The sequence below is a fragment of the Telopea speciosissima genome, chromosome 9 (genome assembly GCF_018873765.1).
Source record: "Telopea speciosissima isolate NSW1024214 ecotype Mountain lineage chromosome 9, Tspe_v1, whole genome shotgun sequence".
Classification (NCBI taxonomy): Eukaryota; Viridiplantae; Streptophyta; class Magnoliopsida; order Proteales; family Proteaceae; genus Telopea; species Telopea speciosissima.
The window spans coordinates 21,625,731-21,649,413 of record NC_057924.1 but is presented as its reverse complement, the minus strand read 5'-3'; the positions used below and the strand labels follow the sequence as shown (position 1 = coordinate 21,649,413).

At 39.6% G+C, this 23,683-nt stretch overlaps 1 protein-coding gene and 1 long non-coding RNA gene across 2 annotated transcripts; one reads left to right on the top strand and one right to left on the bottom strand.

Moving 5' to 3' along the window:
- Positions 1-707: 707 nt before the first annotated feature.
- On the bottom strand, positions 708-7,619 carry LOC122640807. Its single transcript, XR_006329754.1, has 3 exons — positions 7,609-7,619; positions 1,221-1,334; positions 708-753 (listed from the first exon to the last, which is right to left on the bottom strand). It is a non-coding gene; the product is annotated as an uncharacterized LOC122640807 (long non-coding RNA).
- Positions 7,620-13,537: 5,918 nt separating this feature from the next.
- LOC122640949 (pentatricopeptide repeat-containing protein At5g15010, mitochondrial) lies at positions 13,538-15,822 on the top strand. The gene has a single exon (XM_043834246.1). It carries the CDS (start codon positions 13,567-13,569, stop codon positions 15,361-15,363), a length of 1,797 nt encoding a protein of 598 aa, XP_043690181.1. The 5' UTR covers positions 13,538-13,566; the 3' UTR covers positions 15,364-15,822.
- The last annotated feature ends 7,861 nt before the right edge of the window (positions 15,823-23,683 follow it).

Below are 23,683 nucleotides of genomic sequence, written 5' to 3'. Positions count from 1 at the left end.
TGCACAGTCCCTTATCATTCAAGCAAATCACAGTAACCATAACACCGGCAAACTCCATCTTCACAGTTCTTTACTACTTTTTTTTTTTCAAATCTCCCGCCAAATTGGAAAAGAAACTAGTGGGGGAAAACAACAGAAAATACAAATGAGTTTAATGAAAGAACAGAAGTAGTACTCTCAGCTTTTCTTCTTTTCTTCCCTATGAAATCTGAACGTTTCTTGATTTTAACACAACCCCCGCGGCAAAGCAGAGGAAGCCGGAGTAGAAGCAGAAGCAAGAGCAAGAGCTTTTGTCCCTTTGTCCACATTATTGACTTTCCTCTTCTTTCTTGTTTTCTGTTTTTTGACGCCTTCACCATCAGTCGAACAAGCAAATTTCACGGGTTGACCATGGATTAATGCATCTTTCCCCTCACCTAAACTCACTGTTTCAACGAACTGAACTGAACATTCCTGCCACTCAAGGTTGGAGAGATCCACCATTAACTCCTCCGTTTTAAGGAAAGCACAAGATGAAACTCTGTCTTTCAGTTCCAGTGTTGATCGAAACGGGACTGACAGATTGACTTTGTTGATCTCATTGACCATAAGACTCTGAACAAAGTTAAAAAAAAAAAGGAGCAAAGATTTTTTATTCACTTTTACCAAACCAATGAATTAGAGATATTTGTGAGCAACAAGAAAGATAAAAAACGATTCCAATCTCACCTTGGGATAATGGTGTAGTTTCGTAAATCCGTGCATATAAATGATCTGTTTGGATAAAATGATCGAAAGGATCAGATACTAAAACCAATCACGAAGCAACACTGTATAGAACATTCGGAAACACAGAGAACAGAATAGGTCTACTTCTGAACTGCACGGATCTTGAAATAGCCAAATCTCATGAACTCAGGCAAATATTACGATGTAAGATTAGCTTCATTTTTCATTTTTTACTTCGTCTAAAACACAAAATGCTCAATCGGATCTTCTCAAAACCACATAAACCTTATCAGAATAAGAAGCAAGAAAAACTTGGGAAATAGAAATTCAAAAACAAATCCGTACTCCCAGAAATCAAACAAAGTATAAAAAAGAAAGAAATTTGAAAAGAAAGATAGAGATCAAGAAAAGCAAGATTTCAAGAATGCATCAACATGATTTAAGTAGCGGAAAGGAACTGGAAAGATTTTCCAAGGGAGAAGAAGAAGAAGAAGAAGAATGAATGAATATACCTGATTAAGAAGATTGACGCTGAGATCATTCTCGTAGCGATTTTCAAGGTAAGTCTCGTAGTTTTCGAGCCACAACTTCGATTTCGCTCTCATTTTCTTTCGATAATTCGATCTCTTCTTTCCTCAATGTTAAACTGAAAAGAACACAGAGGCATTTTATTGGTGTTTTCCTTTTTCGTGATGACCAAATTACCCTTATCTTTTCTAAAATCACGGGCGAAAGCTGAACTCTAGTGGAATGACGAAAAACTTCACATCTCTCGACTCTTGCAACTCAGTTGAAACCGTCCGATTAAGGAAACAGCTAAATCAAATGGCTGAAATCCGTTCACTTCCCTTGATCCTTGACCGCAAAGGCTTTCAATAAAAGTTTGACCTTAAAGGCTTATAAAAGAGTTGGTCTTTTTTAAGGCAGCGATCTGTTGATCCTAGAGGGATAAGATAAGATAGTCAAATCAGAAATAAAAAGAAAGGGGGAGTGTAGAGGCTGCATGCACATGTCAGCTTATGAGAGCACGCGTTGAGGCATCTGTGGGGCAGGATTTTCGGCTTTCATGAGGGGTGGGGTGGTCATTTCAACCCCATTGTGTTTGGGCATGGCATGTGCCCCTAAAGAGAACATTTTCCCAAAAATAAAACATTTTTTTCGAGTACAAAAAATACAAAAGCTAATGAGAAACATCTTAAGAACTAAGGCACGAATGTTGTACTGGCCTTGACGAAACCAATTAGGATTGGGTTCCTCTGCAATGGGGCACAGTGTGCAACACACTGGCTGGGCTACCACAATGCGCACGCCAGCAAACCTTCCGACACGTATCATGGCAGCCTAACCGTTGAATGTGTGCTACACATTGTGCTGCGTTGGAGAGGAGCCAAATTCAAAACAATTATCATCAATCCTCATAGCTAGAAGCCTAATCTACTCTCTCTCTCTCTCTCTCTCTCTCTCTCTCTCTCTCGTCATTTCCTCTGTCAGTTTTGAGATTGTCCGTCGTCTATTGAATGAGAATCCCCCTTCTCATGCATGCAAGATATGCCTGCAAAATCTCTCCATAGCATTTTCCTTCTTGTTGTGCGTGATTCCTAAAGTTTCCACTCTCCTCTTTTCTTCTGTTGCCTTTGCTATTTCTATGCCATGAATGACGATACTATAACTTTCGCCATCAACATCTGAGCCTCTGCCAAGACCTGATCCTTGTTTATTAAATGAGGATGAGGATGATTTCCTCACATTAGATCGATGAGGAGACGAAAGACCAACTTGACAAGAGGGTTGGCCTTATTTTGGTGGGGAAAATTCTCGACGGCAAACCCTACAAACGCTAGGTTGTAAATGAAGCCCTCATTGTAGCTTGGCATCTTATCCATGGAGTTCACGTCACTCCACTAGAGGACCACTGTTTCTTATTCCAATTCAACCACCATCTGGACATCAAACATGTGTTGGAAGATAGCCCTTGGTTTGTCTCTGGAAACCTCCTTATGCTAGAAAGATGGAATGCATCCGAGCCTGTTTCGTTCCACTTCTAGGATTTATGGATCCAATTCCACAATATTCCCCATGAACTCCTTTCGATGGATCTAGGTCTGCAACTCGCTGTCAAAGTATATGTGCCGAAGAAATCGATGCTTCTCCGAGGATCAAGGAATGGTAATAATGTTGGTGGGGCCTAGGCCCATTATTGTCCAGCCCATGCCCAAGTTAAAGTCAGTTCAAATACTAAAGGGGTCTTGGGGGATTTTAATCGTCTCCATTTCTAGATCCATTATTTCTTGTTATTTTTCCCTCCAGAGTACGACACGTGGCAGACTTAAATCTAACGGTCTTAAATCATTCTCTTATTTTGAGTAATGAACTAACTATGGTTAGCCCAACTCAGAGTCTAACCCGGGTCAAATTTAACCAAACCAATGTTAGACCCATGGTTAACTCAAACCATTCAACCCTAATCTCATCGCCTCTCCCTCTCTCTTCTATTGCCCTCATTGAGAGACGAAAGAAGCTGCCGCCGGAAGCCCAACCGAGGAGCTGCAACTTCGTCGGAACCCCACCTCTTCTTACCGCTGCGACTTCAGGCGATGTGAGACTCGAGGTGTAATTGGTGGTGAATCCAAACAACACCTTGTGGGGGGGAAACCCAGGTACTATTGCTCTGTCCATATAGTTCCTGCAAAGCTGTTCAGTTTTAGCTCCTGCGATATTCAGTCCCATAATACTATATTTCCCCAATAGGACTGCTAATTTGAAGGTGATTTGATCTTTATTGACTTGAACTCTGTATTCGACAGCCGACATAAACTATTTACTATTCTGAAGAATCTGAAATTGATATCATACGACATTGATTTTCTATTGATTAATATAAATCTGGGATTTGAACTATCATACAGTCCCTGGTTTTACAGATTTACCTCCATAATAAATCTGAAATCTTTGTGCCCACATGTTGATTCAGCTGTGACTTCATATGAAGTGGAGTCATTTGTATGGTTTGCATGCCCTGTTTTTTTTTGTACAATCTTTGGCTAAAGTAACAGTGGATCCAGATGTATAATTTAGTCAGGTGGAAATGGGTTCCTTCATTACCAAAAAAAAGAAATGGGTTCCTTAATCTCCTTGCAAATTTTTCTTCTTTCTTCTATTATTTTTGAAATCTGGTCTAGTTGTTCAGTTTTGGCTTTACTAAAGATGGGTTCAGTACAGTAGAATTTCATGTTCTTTGATTTGGTTTCTGAAATTGGTTAATTTTTACTCTCTTTGACAGGCACTATCCATAGCTGCTGTAATGAAGCTTGCCTTCCAAAGCATAGGAGTAGTATATGGAGACATTGGAACATCTCCTTTATATGTATTTGCAAGCACTTTTACAGAAAGAGTCCCAACTAGTGACAACATTATAGGGGCTCTGTCACTCATCATCTACTCTCTCACACTCTTTCCCCTCATCAAATACGTCTTCATCTAATGGTTAATGCAAAATTCTTTGATTATTTTTTTCTTCATCTAATGGTTAATGCAGAATTCAATGATTTTTTTTAGCTAAATGTGCTGTTACTATTTAGTGATTGATTTGAAAAATTGACTTCTTGTTGAATCTTGTTGCCTTTTCCTATAGTTGTTTATATGTTGGAAGATCAATTTAGTTTTCTACATCTGATTTATAAGTTAGACTCTAAAATATTTCAAACTTTACTTGTTGGGTCTTTAGCTCAAATTGGTAGAGCACTTGGAACATGAGAATGTCTCAAGCATGTTCTAAGGGGATGGTGGTTCGAATCTACCAAGATCTTTTTCATTCAACTGTGGTTCTACTATAATTCATTGTGTGCTCAAACCTATATTTTCAATTAGCATCTTCACTTTAGTTGGGTGGAACTAAATGCCTGCTTGGGCTTTATAATCTCTGTTTTCTTCATAGTTCTAAGTCTTTTCTTGGCATGTTCTTTGCCCTAATTGGAGCCCTAGTTATATGAGCACATTCTTGCTGATTCACTTGGTCTTTGTCGAGAATATCGCTTACTTCATTCTTCGTCTTCGTTTCTATTTAAGGTTGTGTGATTGATTTTGGTATTCCTGGACAGAACAGGCCAGGGTTATGGCAGGTGGAAAAATAAGGTTATTAAACTAAGGTTTATCAATTTGAGTTGATAGGTTTTGATGCCAGGGACTAATATTCCAAGTTTGGAAGCAATCAGAGTTGTGAATACGTAATTATGGAGAAGTTAAATGGACTGAAAATGATGGGAAACAGAGTATCTGTGGGAACAGTTCAACATGCTAAGAAACAAATGTGGATGTTCATTTTTAATTTCTATTTATGCCATCACCCATACTTTATAAAAAAAGTATATCTGAAAGAAAAACATCAATTCTAAGACAAAAATTTGAAAGAAATTTCATTAAATTAGTTAACATAAGAATCTTGATGGACTCGAACCATCATCTCCTGGGAACAAACCCATGTGCTCTTCCGTTTTTGAACTAAAGACTCACCTACTTCCATAAACCATGTTAGTTTAATCCTATATAAAAAATTGATATATTATAGTTTTTAATGACTTAGTTTGAGGTTGACTAGACAACAATCTTTGGCATGTATATTATGGAGGCTTTGCAGTTACTCCAAAATGAATTAATGGGTCAGTAGGTGAAGTATAACAGATTAAAGAAAGGCAGATCAACAGCTTTGTTCTCCCCATATCTTTTAACTAAATTGCTCTAATGCTCTCCCATTCCATGCAGCTAATTATACTAGTTTAAACCAAGGCTTGATGAAACCACCATTACACAAAAGAAGATTCAGCCACTGCTCCCACACTGAACAAAACCAAGACATGTGTTTTGCTGAGAGGATAATAATTTTTTGTATGAAGACAGATACAAAAAACCCTTAAACCTAAACAACACCAATCACTAGTCATAGTTCTCTTAACCCATTGCCACATCAATCTTTCTTGTCAAATTAAAACCATTTAATTTGACAAGAAAAAGGAGAACCTGTGCCAGCAGAGAACCTCCTAATAATTATTACTAGGAGGCCAAACAACCCCGTCATCCTCCCTCCTCTTTCATTCATAAACCAAGCCGACACATTTTGAGCCACACCTGAAATCATCTAAAACATTACTACTACTACTACTACTTCTTCCTCTCTAAGACCTGTGCCAGCAGAGAAGCTCTTTCTTTCTTTCTCTCTCTCTCTCTCTCTCTCCGAAGATCAGACACCTAGAGCTCTTTTATTTCCTTCCATGGACACTGCTCATCTATGGCCACAGGTATGAAGATCAATCATGAAAAAAGAAGAATATTCATGTTCAAAAACAATTTAAAAAATCTTTGATAAGGTCAATCCCAAAATAAAACTGATCAATCCAATGTGGATACGACTTTGAAAGCTTAGAAAAGATCCAACGTGGATTTTAATCCTCTCCATTTCCAAATCAAAGAACATGAAATGCTACTATACTAAACCCATCTTTAGAAAAGCCAAAACTGAACAACTAGACCAGATTTCAGAAAGAATAGAAGAAAGAAGAAAAATTTGCAAGGAAATTAAGGAACCCATTTCCACCTGACTAGATTATACATCTGGATCCACTGTTACTTTAGCCAAAGATTGTACAAACAAAAACAGAGCATGCAAACCATACAAATGACTTCACTTCATATGAAGTCACAGCTGAATCAACATGTGGGCACAGAAATTTCAGATTTATTATGGCGGTAATTAAATCTATAAACCAGGGACTGTATGATAGTTCAAATCCCAGATTTATATTAATTGACAGAAAATCAATGTCTTATGATATCAAGTTTAGATTCTTCAGAACAGTAAATAGTTTATGTCGAATTCAAAGTTCAAGTCAATAAAGATCAAATCACCTTCAAATTAGCAGTCCTATTGGGGAAATATAGTAGTATGGGACTGAATATCGCAGGAGCTAAAACTGAACAGCTTTGCAGGAACTATATGGACAGAGCAATAGTACCTGGGTTTCCCCCCGCAAGGTGTTGTTTGGATTCACCACCAATCACACCTCGAGTCTCACATAGCCTGAAGTCGCAGAGGCAAGAAGAGGTGGGGTCCCGGCGAAGTTGCAGCTCCTCGGTTGAGTTTTCGGCGGCAGCTTCTGTAGTCTCTCAATGAGGGCAATAGAAGAGAGAGGCGATGAGATTAATAGCATTGAAGATTCGGTTTGAGAGCGGCAAGAAGAGGTGGGGTTCCGGTGAAGTTGCCGCTCCTCGGTTGGGCTTCCAGCGGCAGCTTCTTTCATCTCTCAATGAGGGCAATAGAAGAGAGAGGGAGAGGCGATGAGATTAGGGTTGAATGGTTTGAGTTAACCATGGGTCTAACATTGGTTTGGTTAAATTTCACCCGGGTTAGACTCTGGGTTGGGGTAACCATAGTTAGTTCATTACTCAAAATAAGAGAATGATTTAAGGTCGTTAGATTTAAGTCCGCCACGTGTCGCACTCTGGAGGAGGAAATAACAAGAAATAATGGATCTGGAAATGGAGACGATTAAAATCCGGTTTTGGGGCGGTGGAAGCTGAATAGATTTTTTGGCTTTCGTTTTTTTTTCTTTCTCTAGTTCGGTGTGTGTGTGCCTTTCTCAAAAGAAAAACTCACAACAGAATAGAAAAACAAGAGAAAAGGAAGAAACAGAAAAAGGAGAGAAGGAAAGAGCAAGGAGCTTGGGATTAGTTTTGAGCCTAGGTGTTTCTACTACAACTTGGAGATCTTTTCAAAGCAAGGAGACTTTGTGAGATGTGGTGTTTGTAGTGAGAACTTGGTTTGGCTTCTTGTGAGGTAATCCCTTTTGTATTGTCTCTAATTGCTTGTAAATCTCAAGTTTGAACAAAAACTTGAGAGAACCATTGTACTCCTATTTTTCTCATGGTGGATTGGTGCAAGATTTGCCCCGTGGTTTTTTCCCTCTACACTGGAGGGTTTTTCCATGTAAAAATTCTTGGTGTTGATTGTGTGATTGTTCTCTTGCAATTTTTATTTCTCTTATTTGTTTGGTAATTTTACATTGGATTATTAGTTTCTCAATTCATACTAGATAAGTGGGTTTTATTCATTTCTACAAGTTGTCTCAGAGCTACGGTTCTCAATTGATTTATTTTCAAGTGTTTGGTGTGTATTGAGATGGAAGAGCCAACTGGTAAGATGACTAAAACTTACTGGTCCTAATTTTCAATATGGAAGCCCAAGATGGAGGACATTCTTTATTACAGTGATTTGTATGATCCAATTGTGGGAGTCGAAGCCAAGCTGAAAAATAAAACTGAAAAATGGGACAGGATGAATCAGAAAACCATTGGTACTATCAGAAAATGGGTTGATGATTGTGTATTTCATCATGTTGCTAAGGAAACTAATGTTCAAACACTTTGGAAAAAATTAGAGTCTCTATGAGCGGAAGATTACACAAAATAAAGTTTTCTTGATTAGAAAACTTATCGATTTGAAATTCAAAGAGGGATGTTTTGTTGATGAGCATTTAAGTGATTTTCAGAGCCTAGTGAATCAATTGGCTACAATGAAAATGACTTTGAAAGATGAACTACAAGCATTACTGCTATTGAGTTCTTTACCTGACACTTGGGAGACTTCGGTAGTTTCACTGAACAACTTTGCTCTAGATGGTATGTTATCATTGAGTGTTGTAAAAAACAGCATGTTCAATGAAGAAACCAAAAGAAAATATATGGGTTTGGATAGCTCACAGGCTCTTATCACAGAGAACAGGGGTAGGAGTAAAAGTAAGGGACCAAGAAATCGCAGTAAATCCATAGGTAGGTCAAAATCTAGAGAAGGCAGGAAGTGTTATCATTGTGGTAAAGAAGGTCACTTGAAGAAAAACTGTTCGGAATTGAAGAAGAAACAGAAAAAGGAGAAAAATCAAAAGAATTCATATGATAAAAAATACTACAGCCATTGTGTCTGATTGGGAAGACTTGGTTGTGCTTTCTTTTGATGAAGATGAATGTAATCATGTTATAGATCATGGTGTTGAGTGGGTTGTTGACTCAGCAACATCCTTTCATGCCACTTCCACAAAGGACTTCTTCACTTCTTACGATGTAGGAGACTTTGAAATTGTGAAGATGGAAAATAGCAGCTACTCAAAAATTATTGGAATTGGTGATATGTGTCTTCAGACTAGCATTGGGTGCACACTAACTCTGAAGGATGTGTGACATATTCCAGACATACGCCTAAATTTGATCTTTGCCAATGCTTTGGACCGACTTGAATATAAGAACCATTTTGGCAATGGAAGATGGAAACTTGCCAAGGGATCACTGCTACTTGCTAGAGGAGAAGCATGGCATACACTATATAAGACATACATGAAAATGTGTATGGATGGGCTGAATGCAATTGATGATGATTCTTCACCAAATTTGTGGCACAAGCGGCTTGCTCACATGAGTGAAAAGGGGTTGCAAATTTTGGCATAGAAGTCTCTCATTCCCTTTGCCAAAGGTATGTCATTAAATCCTTGTGATCATTGTTTATTTGGGAACCATCAGAGCATCATTTAATAAGTCCTCTATTAGAAAATCTAATGTGTTAGATTTGGTTTACTCTGATGTTTGTGGTTCCATTGAGGTTGAGTCACTTGGTGGCAATAGATATTTTGTTACTTTTATTAATGATGCTTCATGAAAAGTATGGGTATATTTTTTTAAAACAAAAGACCAGGTATTTCAGTACTTTCAGAGATATCATGCCATGGTGGAAAGAGAAACAAGAAAGCAATTGATGTGTCTCCGTACTGATAACAGTGGTGAATACATATCTATTCAATTTGAAAGCTACTATTTAGAGCATGGAATCCGACATAAGAAGATAGTTCCTGGTACCCCACAACATAATGGTGTGGCTGAGATAATGAATCGAACCATTGTGGAAAGAGTCAGATGCATGTTAAGAATGACTAAGCTGCTTAAGCCATTCTGGAGTGAATCTGTTCGTAATGCCTGTTGCCTAATCAGCAGATCTCCATTAGTGCCTTTGAATTTTGATACTACAGAGAAAGTGTGGACATATCAAGATGTTTCATACTCTTATTTAAAAATATTTGGTTGCAAAACTTTTGCACATGTGCTTAAAGAACAGAGGACAAAGCTTGATGATAAAGCAGTCCCATGTGTGTTTGTTGGTTATGGAGGTGCAGAGTTTGGCTATAGGTTATGGGATTCAGAAAAGAAGAAAATTATTAGAAGCAGAGATGTAATCTTTCATGAGAATGAGACTTTGACAGATTTTGAGAAGACCGTGGAGCCTAAGATCAAGGCTCATGGTGCTCATAACCCCACACCAGTTTCTTCTCCATTAGACAGTGTCACAAATGGGGGAGAGGTGCAAGAAGAACATTTTTTTTTTTATGGAAAAAAGAAATATTATTAAAGAAACCGAACAAGATTACAGGAGGTTAGATTTGACATAGTAATCAAACCAGTTAAAAGGGATACTAGCAAAATTAGCAATAGCTTTTGCTAATTCTAAGTAGGGTCCGAGAAGGTTCCATGGTAATTTAAGATAGTTTGTAGGGATAAAATATTCACAAAGTTCTCTATTACAAAACAACACTTGATTGATCAGAATTTTTGCCTCTTGAATGCATTTCCATCCTTTGAGGAGCCCAAAAAAGTTCTGCTTCCCTTGCATCATTAGTAGAGAGTCTACCTGCATATGTTAGCAAACCCTGTCAATCTATCAAATATAAAAGGTCCAACTGGTTATTCTAAGGTCTGGTTCATATATGCTTGCGCCAATTAAACCAGAAATGTTCATATTTACATTAGCAGATAATATTGGATGAGAAAGAGAGTGTGTGCCTTGTGCATGAATCAATTCAGATAAACCTCTAGATGGAGGATGAATATATATGTCAGATAGCCATTTCAACACGTCTCGGATGACCAACATAAGATCAGCCATAGCAGTACCTAAAATCACGTTGTTCCGTACATTCCAAATAAAATAGCAGGTTACAATAAAAACAGAAAAGAACCTGTTAACCTATATGGGTTGGGCGCCCACATGGGTTAAGCTATGGGACCCACCCATCCTTCTATATATTGAATGAGAAGGAGCCTTAGATTCATTGTTCTCCTCTTATTCCCAATATCCTCTCTTGGCTTGCTCTTTCTCTCCATTGTGAGTGTGTATCCCATGAGGCTTCCATTGCTGCCTCTAGTCTTGGGGGGTGGATGATCGATCTCTCTCAATCACCTAAAGAGTGCACCACTGCGAAGAAGTCGCTCTCTTCCGTTGTTCGTTCAGCCATCAACCAGGAACATCACCGTCTTCCACTGTGTTGTGGATATCACGCTACAAAGGTAACAATCGATATCCCCTTTGATATGTTTTAATAGAACCAAATAATAGATTGTTATTAGATGCTTGAGCTCTAAGGATGGAGCCACAAAGGTAAGTAAGAGTGGGGTTGTGAGATGCTCAGTTCTCAATTCAATAGGGCTAGAAGCCCAGATACGCTTAGCCCAATCACATGATAAGAAAAGATGCCAAATGGATTCATTGATAGAACCACAAAAAACGCATGAAGGCTCGACGGGCATCCATTTCGAAAGAAAAGCTCTAACAGGGATCCCTGCATTTAAAACATGCCAAAAGAAGATTTTAAATCGAGGATGAATATTAATTTTCTAAAAAATACTTCAGGTGCAAGAAGAACATGGTGATTATGATGAGTTAAAGACAGTTGGTAGCGAAGACATGCAAGATGCAAAAGGTATTGAGCAGGGGGAGCAGCCCCCTCCACCAGAGATTACAGATTTCAGGTCAGAAGGTCTACAAGAGGGCACCAACCATCAACCAAATATCTTAGTTCTGATTATATTTTACTTATTGATGAAGGGGAGCCAGAAAGTTTTCAGGAAGCACAATCTCATAAAAACAAAGAGAATTGGATCAAGGCAATGCAGGATGAGATGAGTTCTTTGAAAAAGAATGACACCTATGATTTGGTGGAGCTACAAGTTGAAGAAAAACTTGTATGGATTGAAATAGGCACCAAGGCAGTGGTACAAGAAATTTGATTCATTCATGGTGGACCACAGCTACACAAAAACCTCTGCAGATCATTGTGTTTATTTTAGAAGATTCTCTGATGATAACTTCATTAGACTTCTTCTTTATGTTGATGATATGTTAATTGTAGGACAAGATTGCAAGATAATTGGCAGGTTGAAAGATGATCTGTTCAGGTCTTTTGACATGAAGAACTTAGGCCCTCTTTTTCCGGTCGCTCAAGCAATCGATCTATCATTTGATCGGTCAAACGTAATGGGTGATATGTGATAGAGAGCACAGGCATGCCAGAGTCACTAATACTCTTGAGAGAAATTGTATGACTGACTTCTAACCAGGAAATGTGGATCCTCCTCTTGCCTTGATTGCTCCAATGACTTTAAAGACAAAGACCAAATTGTAATCCTTGAAGAAAGAAAGATCACAAAACCAAGTAATGGATTGAAAGAGAATCAAGAATTCTATTTACTTCGACACTAGTACATCCAAAGAACATAACATTGAGGGAAATGAAAGGAAGAACTTGATAGATAGGATGATCGAAATGGTTGAAATGAGAGTTACACTAAGGAAAAGTAAATGATTATACTAAGAAAAGTATAAATAAGTAAAGTGCGGTTGTTTGATTGATCGCGAGATCCTCTATGCTTCTTGAATTCTGATATTTATACTTGCGAGGGTAATGTCTTTGTGGGAGTTAGCCAACCGCCTTGCCTTGGAAGTTATAGACTGCCTAACTCCACTTGTCTTTTGATAACTACTACCCATAGTGGTGTTCGCTATTGAGCACCTTGCTGCTGTGACCGTCTGCGGCCCCACTAACTCTTCACATTTATAGAGGATCGGGTTTTTTGATTGATCTCATTTATTGCTCGAATTACGTTGGTCAGACATGGCTGACTAATTGGTAAGTTTAGGGTGTAAACAAAACCAGAGCTTTCCCACTCTCTCTCTCTTAGGGTAGGCTGTAGTGATCCAGATCCTCTCCAACCTTTCATCCAATGGCTGGAAGGGCTTGACGACGCATACCAACACAAAAGCATAATAAAATTAAGGATGATTTTATAAATAAACAGGTCATCAAGCCAGCTCTATTTTGTAAACACAAAACACAAACCCACAACCGTCACTTTCTTTGTTGTTTTTAATTTGCTTTCAAGTTTCAACATGCCCTTTGGCCTTTGGTAGGAGAGAGATTAAAATCCTCTGTAGTGCAGGCGTCTGGCGGTGCACTATAGTGCATCCCTGAGAGCTCGTCATGTGGAAGAAGCATCATCGGTACGAGCTCGATGAAAGGTAGATTTTTTTTTTTTTTTTTTTTTTTTGGGGTTTCTACTCAAGCTTGGTATCATTGGATGTTGCATCTTCCACGTGAGCTCTTAGGGCCGCACTACAATGCACCGCCAAATTAGGACACTGCAGAGGAATTTTTTACGACGGTTATACCTTTTAAGGGTCTAAGGCTCTTTTTAGTGTCAACTGCTGTAGAAGGAGGGAGAAGATGACATGTCAGCAGCATAAGCGGGCAACCCGTTCTGGTGAAAATATATTTGTATATACTGACTAGGTTATCTAATCATCTAAATGGTTTCGCTGCCCTAGATCACCTGGCCAGCGACTGAGTCGACTCTCCAAGTTTTAACTTCTTAAGACGCTGGTGCCAACCTCACTATTGAGCCGCTGGATGCATTTCTTCATGTTCCTTTTCCCTTCAGTGGCCTGGCTTTAGCTTCTACAAAAAAAAAAAAGCTTCTACATTTCTAACCAGAACCATGTGGAGCATAAGAAGAAAATCAAACCCAGCGTTACTCTCTCTTCTCATCTCAACTGGCTCGCTGCATCTCAATTCATGGAGTTCTAATACAACCCAATTGGTGAACTCCATCAGTTCTTCCAAATTGATGCTTTCCACTCCTATCCCTTCCGTGAATCCTCTTAACCCACATTTCATTGGTCAGAGCTCTTTTTTTTCCAGCTCTTCTGTGTTTCAAACCCCAACAACAAGCCCTATGGTTGAACCAGTTATTGATTATGAAACAGGGGAAGAAGATGATGGTGAAGATGACATCCAACCTGGACAAGTGGATATCAAAGATGGGAACTTGAAGCGAAATGTTGAGACAATCATGGGTATTCTGCAGAATTTCAGAAGCAGTGGCCCTGATGCCAAGCACAAGCTCGATCAATGTGGGGTAGTTGCCTCATCTGAACTGGTCATGGAGGTTCTCTCTAGGATTCGGAACGATTGGGAGGCAGCCTTCACCTTTTTCTTATGGACTGGGAAGCAGAGCCCTGATTATGTCCACTCTGTACAGGAATACCACGCCATGATCTCAATTCTGGGGAAGATGAGGAGATTTGATACTGCTTGGGCCCTCATTGATGAGATGAGGGGAGGCAGGAATGGACCTTCACTGGTTACTCCGAACACTCTCTTGATCATGATCAGGAGATACTGTGCTGTTCATGATGTGGGTAAGGCAATCAACACATTCTATGCTCTGAAAAGGTTTAAGTTCAATATTGGGATTAAAGAATTCCAAGACCTTCTCTGTGCTTTATGTCGGTATAAGAATGTAGAAGATGCTGAACACTTTCTTTTCTGCAATGAGAAGGTGTTCCCATTTGATACTAAAAGTTTCAATATCATACTTAATGGGTGGTGTAACATTGTTGTTAATCTGCGCGAGGCAAAGAGGTTCTGGAAAGAGATGGATAGAAGAGGGATTTCCCGTGATGCCATCTCGTATTCTAGTATGATATCTTGCTACTCAAAAGCCAGTAATCTTGTTGATGTTCTGAAATTGTTTAACCAGATGAAGGAATTGGGAATTGCTCCAGACAGGAAGGTTTACAATGCAGTCATTTATGCTCTTGCAAAAGGGAAGCTTGTAAAAGAGGCCCATAATCTTATGAAGACAATGGAAGAGAAGGGTTTCATCCCAAATGTCGTTACTTACAACTCACTAATCAAGCCTCTCTGCAAGGCCCGCCGAACTGTTGAAGCCAAAGTGATCTTTGATGAGATGCTGCAGAAGGCTCTATCACCTTCAATTAGGACCTATCATGCATTTTTTGGTATTCTTAGGACTGGAGAAGAGGTGTTTGAGCTATTGGACAAGATGAAAAAATTGGGTTGTAACCCAACTAATGACACATACATCATGTTGATTAGAAAATTTTGTCGGTGGCGTCAGTTTGAAAATGTCTTCAAGCTGTGGCAGGATATGTCTGAGAATGGAGTGAACCCTGACCGGAGTTCATATATTGTTCTAATACATGGGCTTTTTCTCAATGGGAAGTTGGAAGAAGCCTTCACCTATTATGAAGAGATGAAAGATAAAGGGTTTTTACCGGAACCAAAGACTGATGAGATGCTTCAGTCTTGGTTGTCTGGTAAGCAAACTGCAGGTCGACCAATGCCAGATTTGAAGGGGAATCTGGTGGATTATGGTCCCTCAAGCAAGAACACCAGAGGCACCTCTGCCATTGGTCATGAAAGAGATTTTCGCAAACAGCCTGAAACTAGAAGGGTTGTGCACGAGAGGGGATTCTCATTTTGGGAGTAGTAGGATCTCACATATAATACACAGTTCAGCAGTATCTGATCCATATTGCAACAAGAGCCATCCAACTGGATAATTATCTTCTGCACCAACTTTCCCAAGGACTCCACACAGGTGCACAACATTTACTGCACCATATCTGTGATTCTCAGATGCTTTCTTCAGAACTTTATAACTGCATGGTTACTTGTTTGGGTAGGCAACTAGGCACTGATTATATGTATATCTTTGTCCTTGCATTCACGTTTATCAGATTTTGACCTTCTTGTCTAAAAATTATAAGAAAAATAGATTCATGGAATGCTCACTCTGTCATGATCGATGAATTAAAATAACAGGGGATAATGCCATGATGATGAGCTATCAGATGATTCCAAATGGTCTCTGTACTTAAAGTAAATCAGATGAAGAAATGGATTTAATATGACTGGACGACCATTATTTTGCAAGTATTTTAGTGCTTATTCTCTCTCTCTCTCTGTTTTATGCAATGGAGAGGTGGTTTGACCGTTCCTACTTTTCTTTTGGATAGATAGGGAGCCATCTCAATTTGGTTTGTGTCAAAATTTCAGCCAAACTCAATTATATGAACTCACATGTATTGGCATTTCCCCCTTCTAGCAATGATTTTTCAAAGTTTGACGTTTCAATTCTAAGCTTTATATTGCCATGATGCCAACTAAGTTCAGGCTGAAACTTGAGACATGAATTGGGGATCCCGTGCCTCACTTGTCAAAAAGTTTTGAGTCCCACCTAATCTTCCACCTGACAAATATTAGTGTCCAAGGTGGCTTCCCTTGGCAGGTACATATGGCAAAAATAGGTGGCATGTAGTGAACTGTTCCTAGGTTTGGCATGCTGTAAACCTTGTAAAATTATTTATAAGTAATAGTATGGTTGAAAGAAATCTCCACCTAGAAAATAATTTACCTGGAAAATAAAACTTGACTTTCCTTCAAGCATTTTGGCGTTTTACTTTCCAATATATTAATGTCTCTTGGAAAAGAAACATAGTTACACTTGATCACCCCTTGCTCAAGTAGCACATGAATATTCTTCTTCAGTTGGTACATGGATTGGATCTTGGTCTAGAAAGGACAGATCTTCTTTCTTTTCTCTATTTCCTCTTAAAGATTATATATCAACAATTTATCTTTCCTATGTTTTTATTGCTCTAATTTGATCCTTCCTTGCCTTTGATTTCTCAATCCATCAGCCAACATCATATAAAGCCATGCCATCACCCTCCCTTCCCCCAAACATATTTTCTCTCAGAAAAATGTTTCCATAATGGGCTGCTCTAATGAGCTTATCAGAATGGCCGAAATATCTGCCACGTGGAAATAGGATGGAGCTCAAATTTTGTGGATGGCTATACCCCAAGGTTCCCTTCCTTCATATCAAGTAACAGCCCAAACAGAGTCGCCAAGTAAAGCCTTGAAAATTTAGGGACTGGGAATGCGTGGACTTACATAGACGGCTAAAAATACAAGAGGATGCATGGATATGCATGGGAGGGTATTTAATTGGATTTGAGTCTGAAATTTTGCTGGTGGTAATATAAGGTGTACAACTAATCGAACTGCCAATTTGTCCAAACCAATGGTCCACGTGGCTCAAAACTGTGGCCATTTTGATAAGCTTATCAGAACGGGGCCATGAGAACGAAAATTTTCCCATTTCCTTACATCTGGGAAAAGGATGGGATTGATCTAATCTGTAAACCTGTGGGATCAAGCACATGACAGTCCCATAAGATACAGGACTTATGTTCAGCCAACCAATGAAAGGGAAGTGTTAGAAAGTCATAGTGTACCACAATAGGGGGGAGTGTCCCTATCATGGTCTAGGTCTTGTTGAGTCCTAGATCGTTTCCTAATTATATTAGGATTCTATTAGTTACTGTTTATTTGAGTTAGAATACTATTATTTAAGTTGTTTAATGTGTTTCTAATTCTAGGATAGTCGAGACCTACTAGGAGTCCTAGGAGGCTTCTTATTTGGTAACCTGAGGATTATAAATACAATTGGGTGGGGGTGACTACAGCTCTGTCGAGTCTGCAGATTCTCTAGCATTCTCGCTCTCTTTTCTGTTGCTCTTCTTCTCTCTCTTCTCTTGATTACTGGTGTTTAGTGTGAGATGCTGTAACATCGTATCAGAGCACTAATATCCTAGTAATTAATCCTCTCTTCACTCTGGTTTGATTAGTTTTCTTTAAGGTCTTCTCGGTTTCTGCCTGCAGCAGGCTGTGCTGCCTAACTACTGATTATTGCCCTAAGTTTGAGATGAATCAAAGATAAACTGGGGCTATTTTTCATCTATCTACTGCAGTGTATGGAGATTATCTATTTACGGGCATCAACTTCAGTTGCGGTTTCTGTTCAGAGTACCTTTTTTTTCTTTCAGGTTATGAAGATCTTATAATCCTATCTATTTAACTACCTGATGGTTTTGATATTTTGAATACTGTTTGAAGATTCTATTAGGAGCACTCGATCCTGGTTTGGGCTCCCTTTAGTGGTTTGATTTTTTGATATAAAAAATCTCCTAATACCCTGCGGATGCTCTGTTTTTAGAGCAATTTTCAGTACTGCTGTTTTGAGGATACATTCTGGTCTATACTTCTGATCAGGCTGCTACTTTTGGCTTTTGTTTCCCTACCATAAAGGTTTCTTCGATACTGATTTCAGGTCCTATGAACCTTCTGTCTTTGTGCTAGACAAAATCACCCAGATCTGGGTTCAATAGTTACTATTTTCTATGGTTGCTGCTGCCGATTGGTCTGGTGATTCAAATCAATTATTCTAGTACTCTGTTAAGTGATTACTACCGTGTTCTATGCTGCCCTTGATTCCTATATGACCAATTTGCTTGATGGTCGATTCCAAAATTTCAGTTGATAATATTCACATTCAGATTACCAGCATCAAGCTTAATGGGGTATCTGACTACTTGTTATGGGCCCAAGCTGTTCAAGTCTACATTCATGCTAAGGGTAAGATGAAATATCTTACTTCTGATCCTCCACCTGCTGATTCCAAGGATCCTACAGTTATAGCTGCCTACAAAGAATGGATGCGTGAAAATTCAATACTCAAGATTTGGTTATGGAATAGCATGGAACCTACTATTGCAGTTAATGTGATGTTTCATTCTATTGCAAAGGGAGTTTGGGATGATTTGAAAGAGAGCTTTTCGCAAGACAAGAATATATCCCAAACTTATGATCTTTATGGAAAGATGTTCAATTTTAAGCAAGGAGATAAATCTCTTGCTGAATATTTCAGTAGTTATAAAGGTATCTGTTGAATTCCGTAAATACTGGCTTGAGTCAGAGTGATTACAACCATTCTTTATTTATAATAAGACAAAAAACATTCTAGAATAGGTACAAGGACAAAATTACCCCTATGACAATTTTACCCTTGAAACCGTATATTACAACACTCCCCCTCAAGTTGGTGCATACATGTCAAATATGCCCAACTTGCTAATTATAGGACAAAATAATTTACTACTAAGACCTTTGGTGAGAATACCAGCCAACTGCTCGCAAGACTAAATGAATGGAATGCAAATTATTCCTTGCTCCAATTTCTCCTTGATAAAATGCCGATCAATCTCAACATGTTTGGTACGGTCATGTTGGGCCGGGTTGTGGGCAATATTGATTGCAGACTTGCTGTCACAGTAGAGTCGCATAGGAAGATCAACACTCATACCCAAATCTTGAAGAACACCTTTGAGCCCAAGAAGTTCACATATGCCTCTAAACTCAGCTTCAGCTATAGATTGAGCCACTATAGCTTGTTTCTTGCTTCTCCACGTAGTTAAATTTCCTCTAACAAAGGTGCAATATCCAGATGTCGACTTTCTATCATCAGGATTGCCTGCCCAATTTGCATAAGTATAGGCCTCTATCCAGAGATGACTATGTGGAGAATACAAGATTTCTTTTCCAGGGGCTGACTTCAAGTACCGCAATATTCTGTATGTTGCCTCGAAGTGAGAGGAGTGAGGCTCATGCATAAATTGACTCACGATACTCATAGCAAATGCGATGTTTGATTGGGTATGTGAGAGATATATCAACTGCCCAACCAATCTCTGATAACTACCCTTGTCCACAGGGTTACCTTCCTTACTCTTAAAGTGTGTGTTGAGTTCAAGAGGAGTATTTGTCGGTTTGCAACCAATCATTCCTGGCTCACTCAAAAGGTCAAAGGTATATTTTCTCTGAGAAAGAGATAGGCCTTTGGCTGAATAGGCCACCTCAATCCCCAAAAAATACCTTAACCTTCCCAAATCTTTGACTTCAAATTCGGTGCCCAGATAATTCTTCAGCTTTTGAATTTCTTGTGCATCGCTGCCCATGATCACTATGTCATCAACATACACTATCAAAATTGTCACATGCTGTCCTAACCTTTTAACAAACAGGGTGTGATCAGCATTGCTTTGTTTATACCCGTACGCAACCATGGCTTTATGGAAGCAACCAAACCAAGCCCTTGGTGACTGCTTTAGGCCGTACAAGGCTTTCTTTAACTTGCATACCTTTCCCTGAGTCTCTGGGGTAGCAAAACCAGGAGGTACGTCCATGTAAACATGCTCTTCCAAGTCTCCATGCAAGAAGGCATTTTTCATATCAAGTTGTTGGAGATCCCAACCTTGATTCACAGCACAAGAAATGATGACTCTCGTCGTATTCATCTTTGCTATAGGAGCAAAGGTCTCTTGGTAGTCGATTCCCTGGGTTTGGGTAAACCCTTTAGCAACTAATCTTGCTTTATATCTCTCTATCGAGCCGTCTGATTTGTGCTTCACAACAAAGACCCACCAACCAATGGGTTTCTTTCTTGGTGGAGGAATCACCAAATCCCAGGTCTGATTTTTCTCAAGGGCATGCATCTCTTTTTTCATCACATCTTTCCACTTCTGTTCGGTTATTGCTTCCTGTCAATTGTTAGGTATAGTAATAGAGTATAATGAAGACACAAAGGCATGAAATGAAGGAGTTAGAGAATTGTATGACATAACATTGGAAATTGGATGTTGTGTGCAACTCTGCTTTGGTTTCCGAACAACAATGGGTAAATCAAGGCTAGAATCAAGAGGAAGCTTACCAGGAAGATGACTAGGAGTGGGACTTGGAGCAAGAACCGATTGTGTAGAATCAGTGGTGGTGGTCTCTTTGTGGCAAGTTCCACGAGGAGGGAAGTATGTTCCACGAAGTCTTTAATTTTTTTGATTCTCCAGACTCCCCTTGAATTATAGGCTGCCCATTCTGTCCTTGTTCTTATTATTGACTGGTGATCCCATCCTCCAATTCAACAGAAGTATCCTCTATAGTCGGTACATTAACATCCAGAGGGGTAATTAGTGGGACCTCTTCATCACTTAGATCTCCCCTTGGAGAGGGACTGGCGGTATAAAGTAAGCTTCAGTTTCCCTGAAAACCATATCCATAGTGACAAATAATTTTCTAGTCGAAGGATGATAGCATTTGTACCCCTTCTGGGTAGTCGAGTAGCCGAGAAAAATACACCGGAGCCCTTTTGGGTCAAACTTCCTGTGAACATGGTGGTTTTGAGCAAACGCCACACAGCCAACTTTGGGAGGCACAACAAATGTTGAGGATCCCAACAGAATATCCAATGGGCAGCGATCACTTAAGACTCTGGAAGGAAGTTGATTAATAAGATAAGTGGCTGTAAGTACAGCATCGCCCCAGAAACGAGGAGGAACAACCATAGCGAACATAAGGGATCGAGCCACCTCCAACAAATGCCGATTCTTGCGTTCAGCAACTCCATTTTGAGCAGGAGCCACACAAAAAGTTTGATGAATAATTCCATGGGAATCCAAATAGGAGCGAAAGGCACCATCCATATACTCTTTGCCGTTGTCTGATCGTAGAATCTTCATCTTGGCATCAATTGGGTCTGGAACATTTTATGAAACAAGGTGAAACAAGGGAAGACATCAGTCTTACTATGCATTAGGTAATCCCAAGTAGTCCGACTGTAACAATTAATAAAGGTGACAAACCACCGAAACCCAGAAGTAGACACATATCGGGTAGGGCCCCACACATTAGAATGTATCAAACTAAATGGACTCATACTTCTATTATCAGAAATAGGATAAATACTTCTAGTTTGCTTTGCCAAAGTGCAAGCATCATAAGAAAAAGTATTTAGATTATAACGTTTCAATAAACTAGGAAATAGAACGGATAAAACAGCCAACGGTGGATGGCCCAAACGACAATGCCAATTATTCAACTCAAACAATGTAGAATCAGAATCAGAAGATGCAGGCTGGGATGTCAAAGCTGCCAGTGAACTATCAAGCACGTATAGACCACCAACCACCTTACCACATGCAATCGTACTGCCCGTTTCCAAGTCCTGAAACAAACAATGGTTCTGAAAAATGTCACTTTACAGTTTAAATCCCTGGTTAAGCTACTAATGGAGAGCAAATTAGTAGATAATTTAGGGACATGTAACACAGATGAAAGGCAAAGAGAGGAAGTGCACTGTATGGATCCCTTTCGCGAGATAGGAGAATGGGACCCATCAGCAACGAACCTTATTATGACCAGATAAAGGGGAATATTTGAAAAAAAAGAGAGGAAGAACTTGTCATATGGTCGGTTGCCCCTGAGTCAATGACCCAAGAATCGGGTATGACTGAGGTGCAATTCCCACCAAATGGAATACCTGTGGAAGAAGTGGCAGAGTGATTGGAAGGCAGTGAAATAGCCAAAGCAACCAATGAAGGAGACACAGATGCCGAAGAAGATGTGTCCAATCGAGTCCATATCCCAGAGATTTTGCAGTTCAACTACAACTTGAGATAGAGATTGTTCGGGCTGCTCTTCAGTAGAGGCCTGATTGGCACGAGTATTGGTGGGCCGATTGGAACCACCTTTCCCCCACTCACGAGTATCTGCAGGGTGACTATGAAGCTTCCAACATCGGTCCTTGGTGTGCCATTACTTCCCACAGTGATCACATTTAATAGGGGGCGATCACTAGACGTCCGATCATCAGCAACAGTACGGGAAGAGTTCTCATAGGAAGAAGATTGAGAACCAGAAACAAGGGCCCATCGTTCCGGAGTAACAGGAGTAACATGGCTGTACGCCTACTGTCTTTAGCCGAAAGAATCACATAGACCTACTCAAGAGTTGGTAGAGGATCATGATTCAGAATATTGGCCCGGATCCGATCAAACTCAATATTGAGGCCAGCCAAAATATCAAAGATGCGTAAACCATCTTCCCACTTTCGGAAAGCTGTTGCATCAACATCACAGGTTGCAGTGAAGGTGCCCAGAAAATCCAACTGCTGCCACATAGTGCACATTTTATTATAATATTGAGAAGGGGACAACTCCAACTGCTGTTGAGAATGGGTCCTTGTGCCGTGGGGGTACAAGGGTAGTTTCAGTAATTTACCATGAATAGGGGGATTGTCCCTATCTTGGTTTCTTAGTTTGTTTCCACCGTTTTATGTTAGTGTCCTAGTTAGGATTAGTTTTATATTATTTTTAGTTTCTTGGTTGTCAAGGAATGAGTTTCCTATTTTGATGTAATTGGTTATTATTATAAATACAAACTGTGGGAGAGGAACTCAGTGCATCGAGTTCTTTTCTTTTCTTCCCCATCTCATCTTCTTCCATCGTTTCTTCTCTGGTTTTTCCTTTTCTTCTCAGGATTTGTAACATGATATCAGAGCTGATGGTTTGAATCAATCTGGGTTCAAAACGTTGCCGGTTTGAGAGTCGTTTAAAGGTGTCTGTTATGGTGAGCAGCCACTGTTACTGCTGCGCTAAAAATATTCCATAACCTGCTGCTACTGCTGAAGTTGGGTTCGACTGTTGATGGTTCATTGGTTCATTCAGAGCTATCGTTCTATTGCTCTGTTTATTGCTGAAGGTTGAAGACGAAGGTCTGTTTCTACAGCTGGTTGTTCCGCTGGGTTGATAGTTCCGCTGAGCTTTGTTTATGTGCTCCGATTGCTTGCTACTAGGATCGATTGTTGAAGCCGAGTAGTCACTTGTGCTTCTATCAATTTTCTGAATAAGGTCCAATTCATTGATTGCGATTTGCTGCTGTTTCTTCTATACGGTTACTGGCTCGTGCAGAACCAATTACTCGAGCCCTAGGTGTCGTTGATGGGTTGGCCGCCACAGCTTTGTTGCTACTTCCATGCTTTCCGCCTCTGCTATCTGTGTTCTCACAATGGAGTGCTACAGATCTGCTACATTTATGAGCTCATGGGTTGCGTGAATCTCGTTGTTGATTTGTTT

What these genes read in the sequence shown, in the direction of transcription:
- LOC122640949 (XM_043834246.1), top strand. Translation starts at nt 13,567, where the DNA reads ATGTGGAGCATAAGAAGAAAATCAAACCCAGCGTTACTCTCTCTTCTC.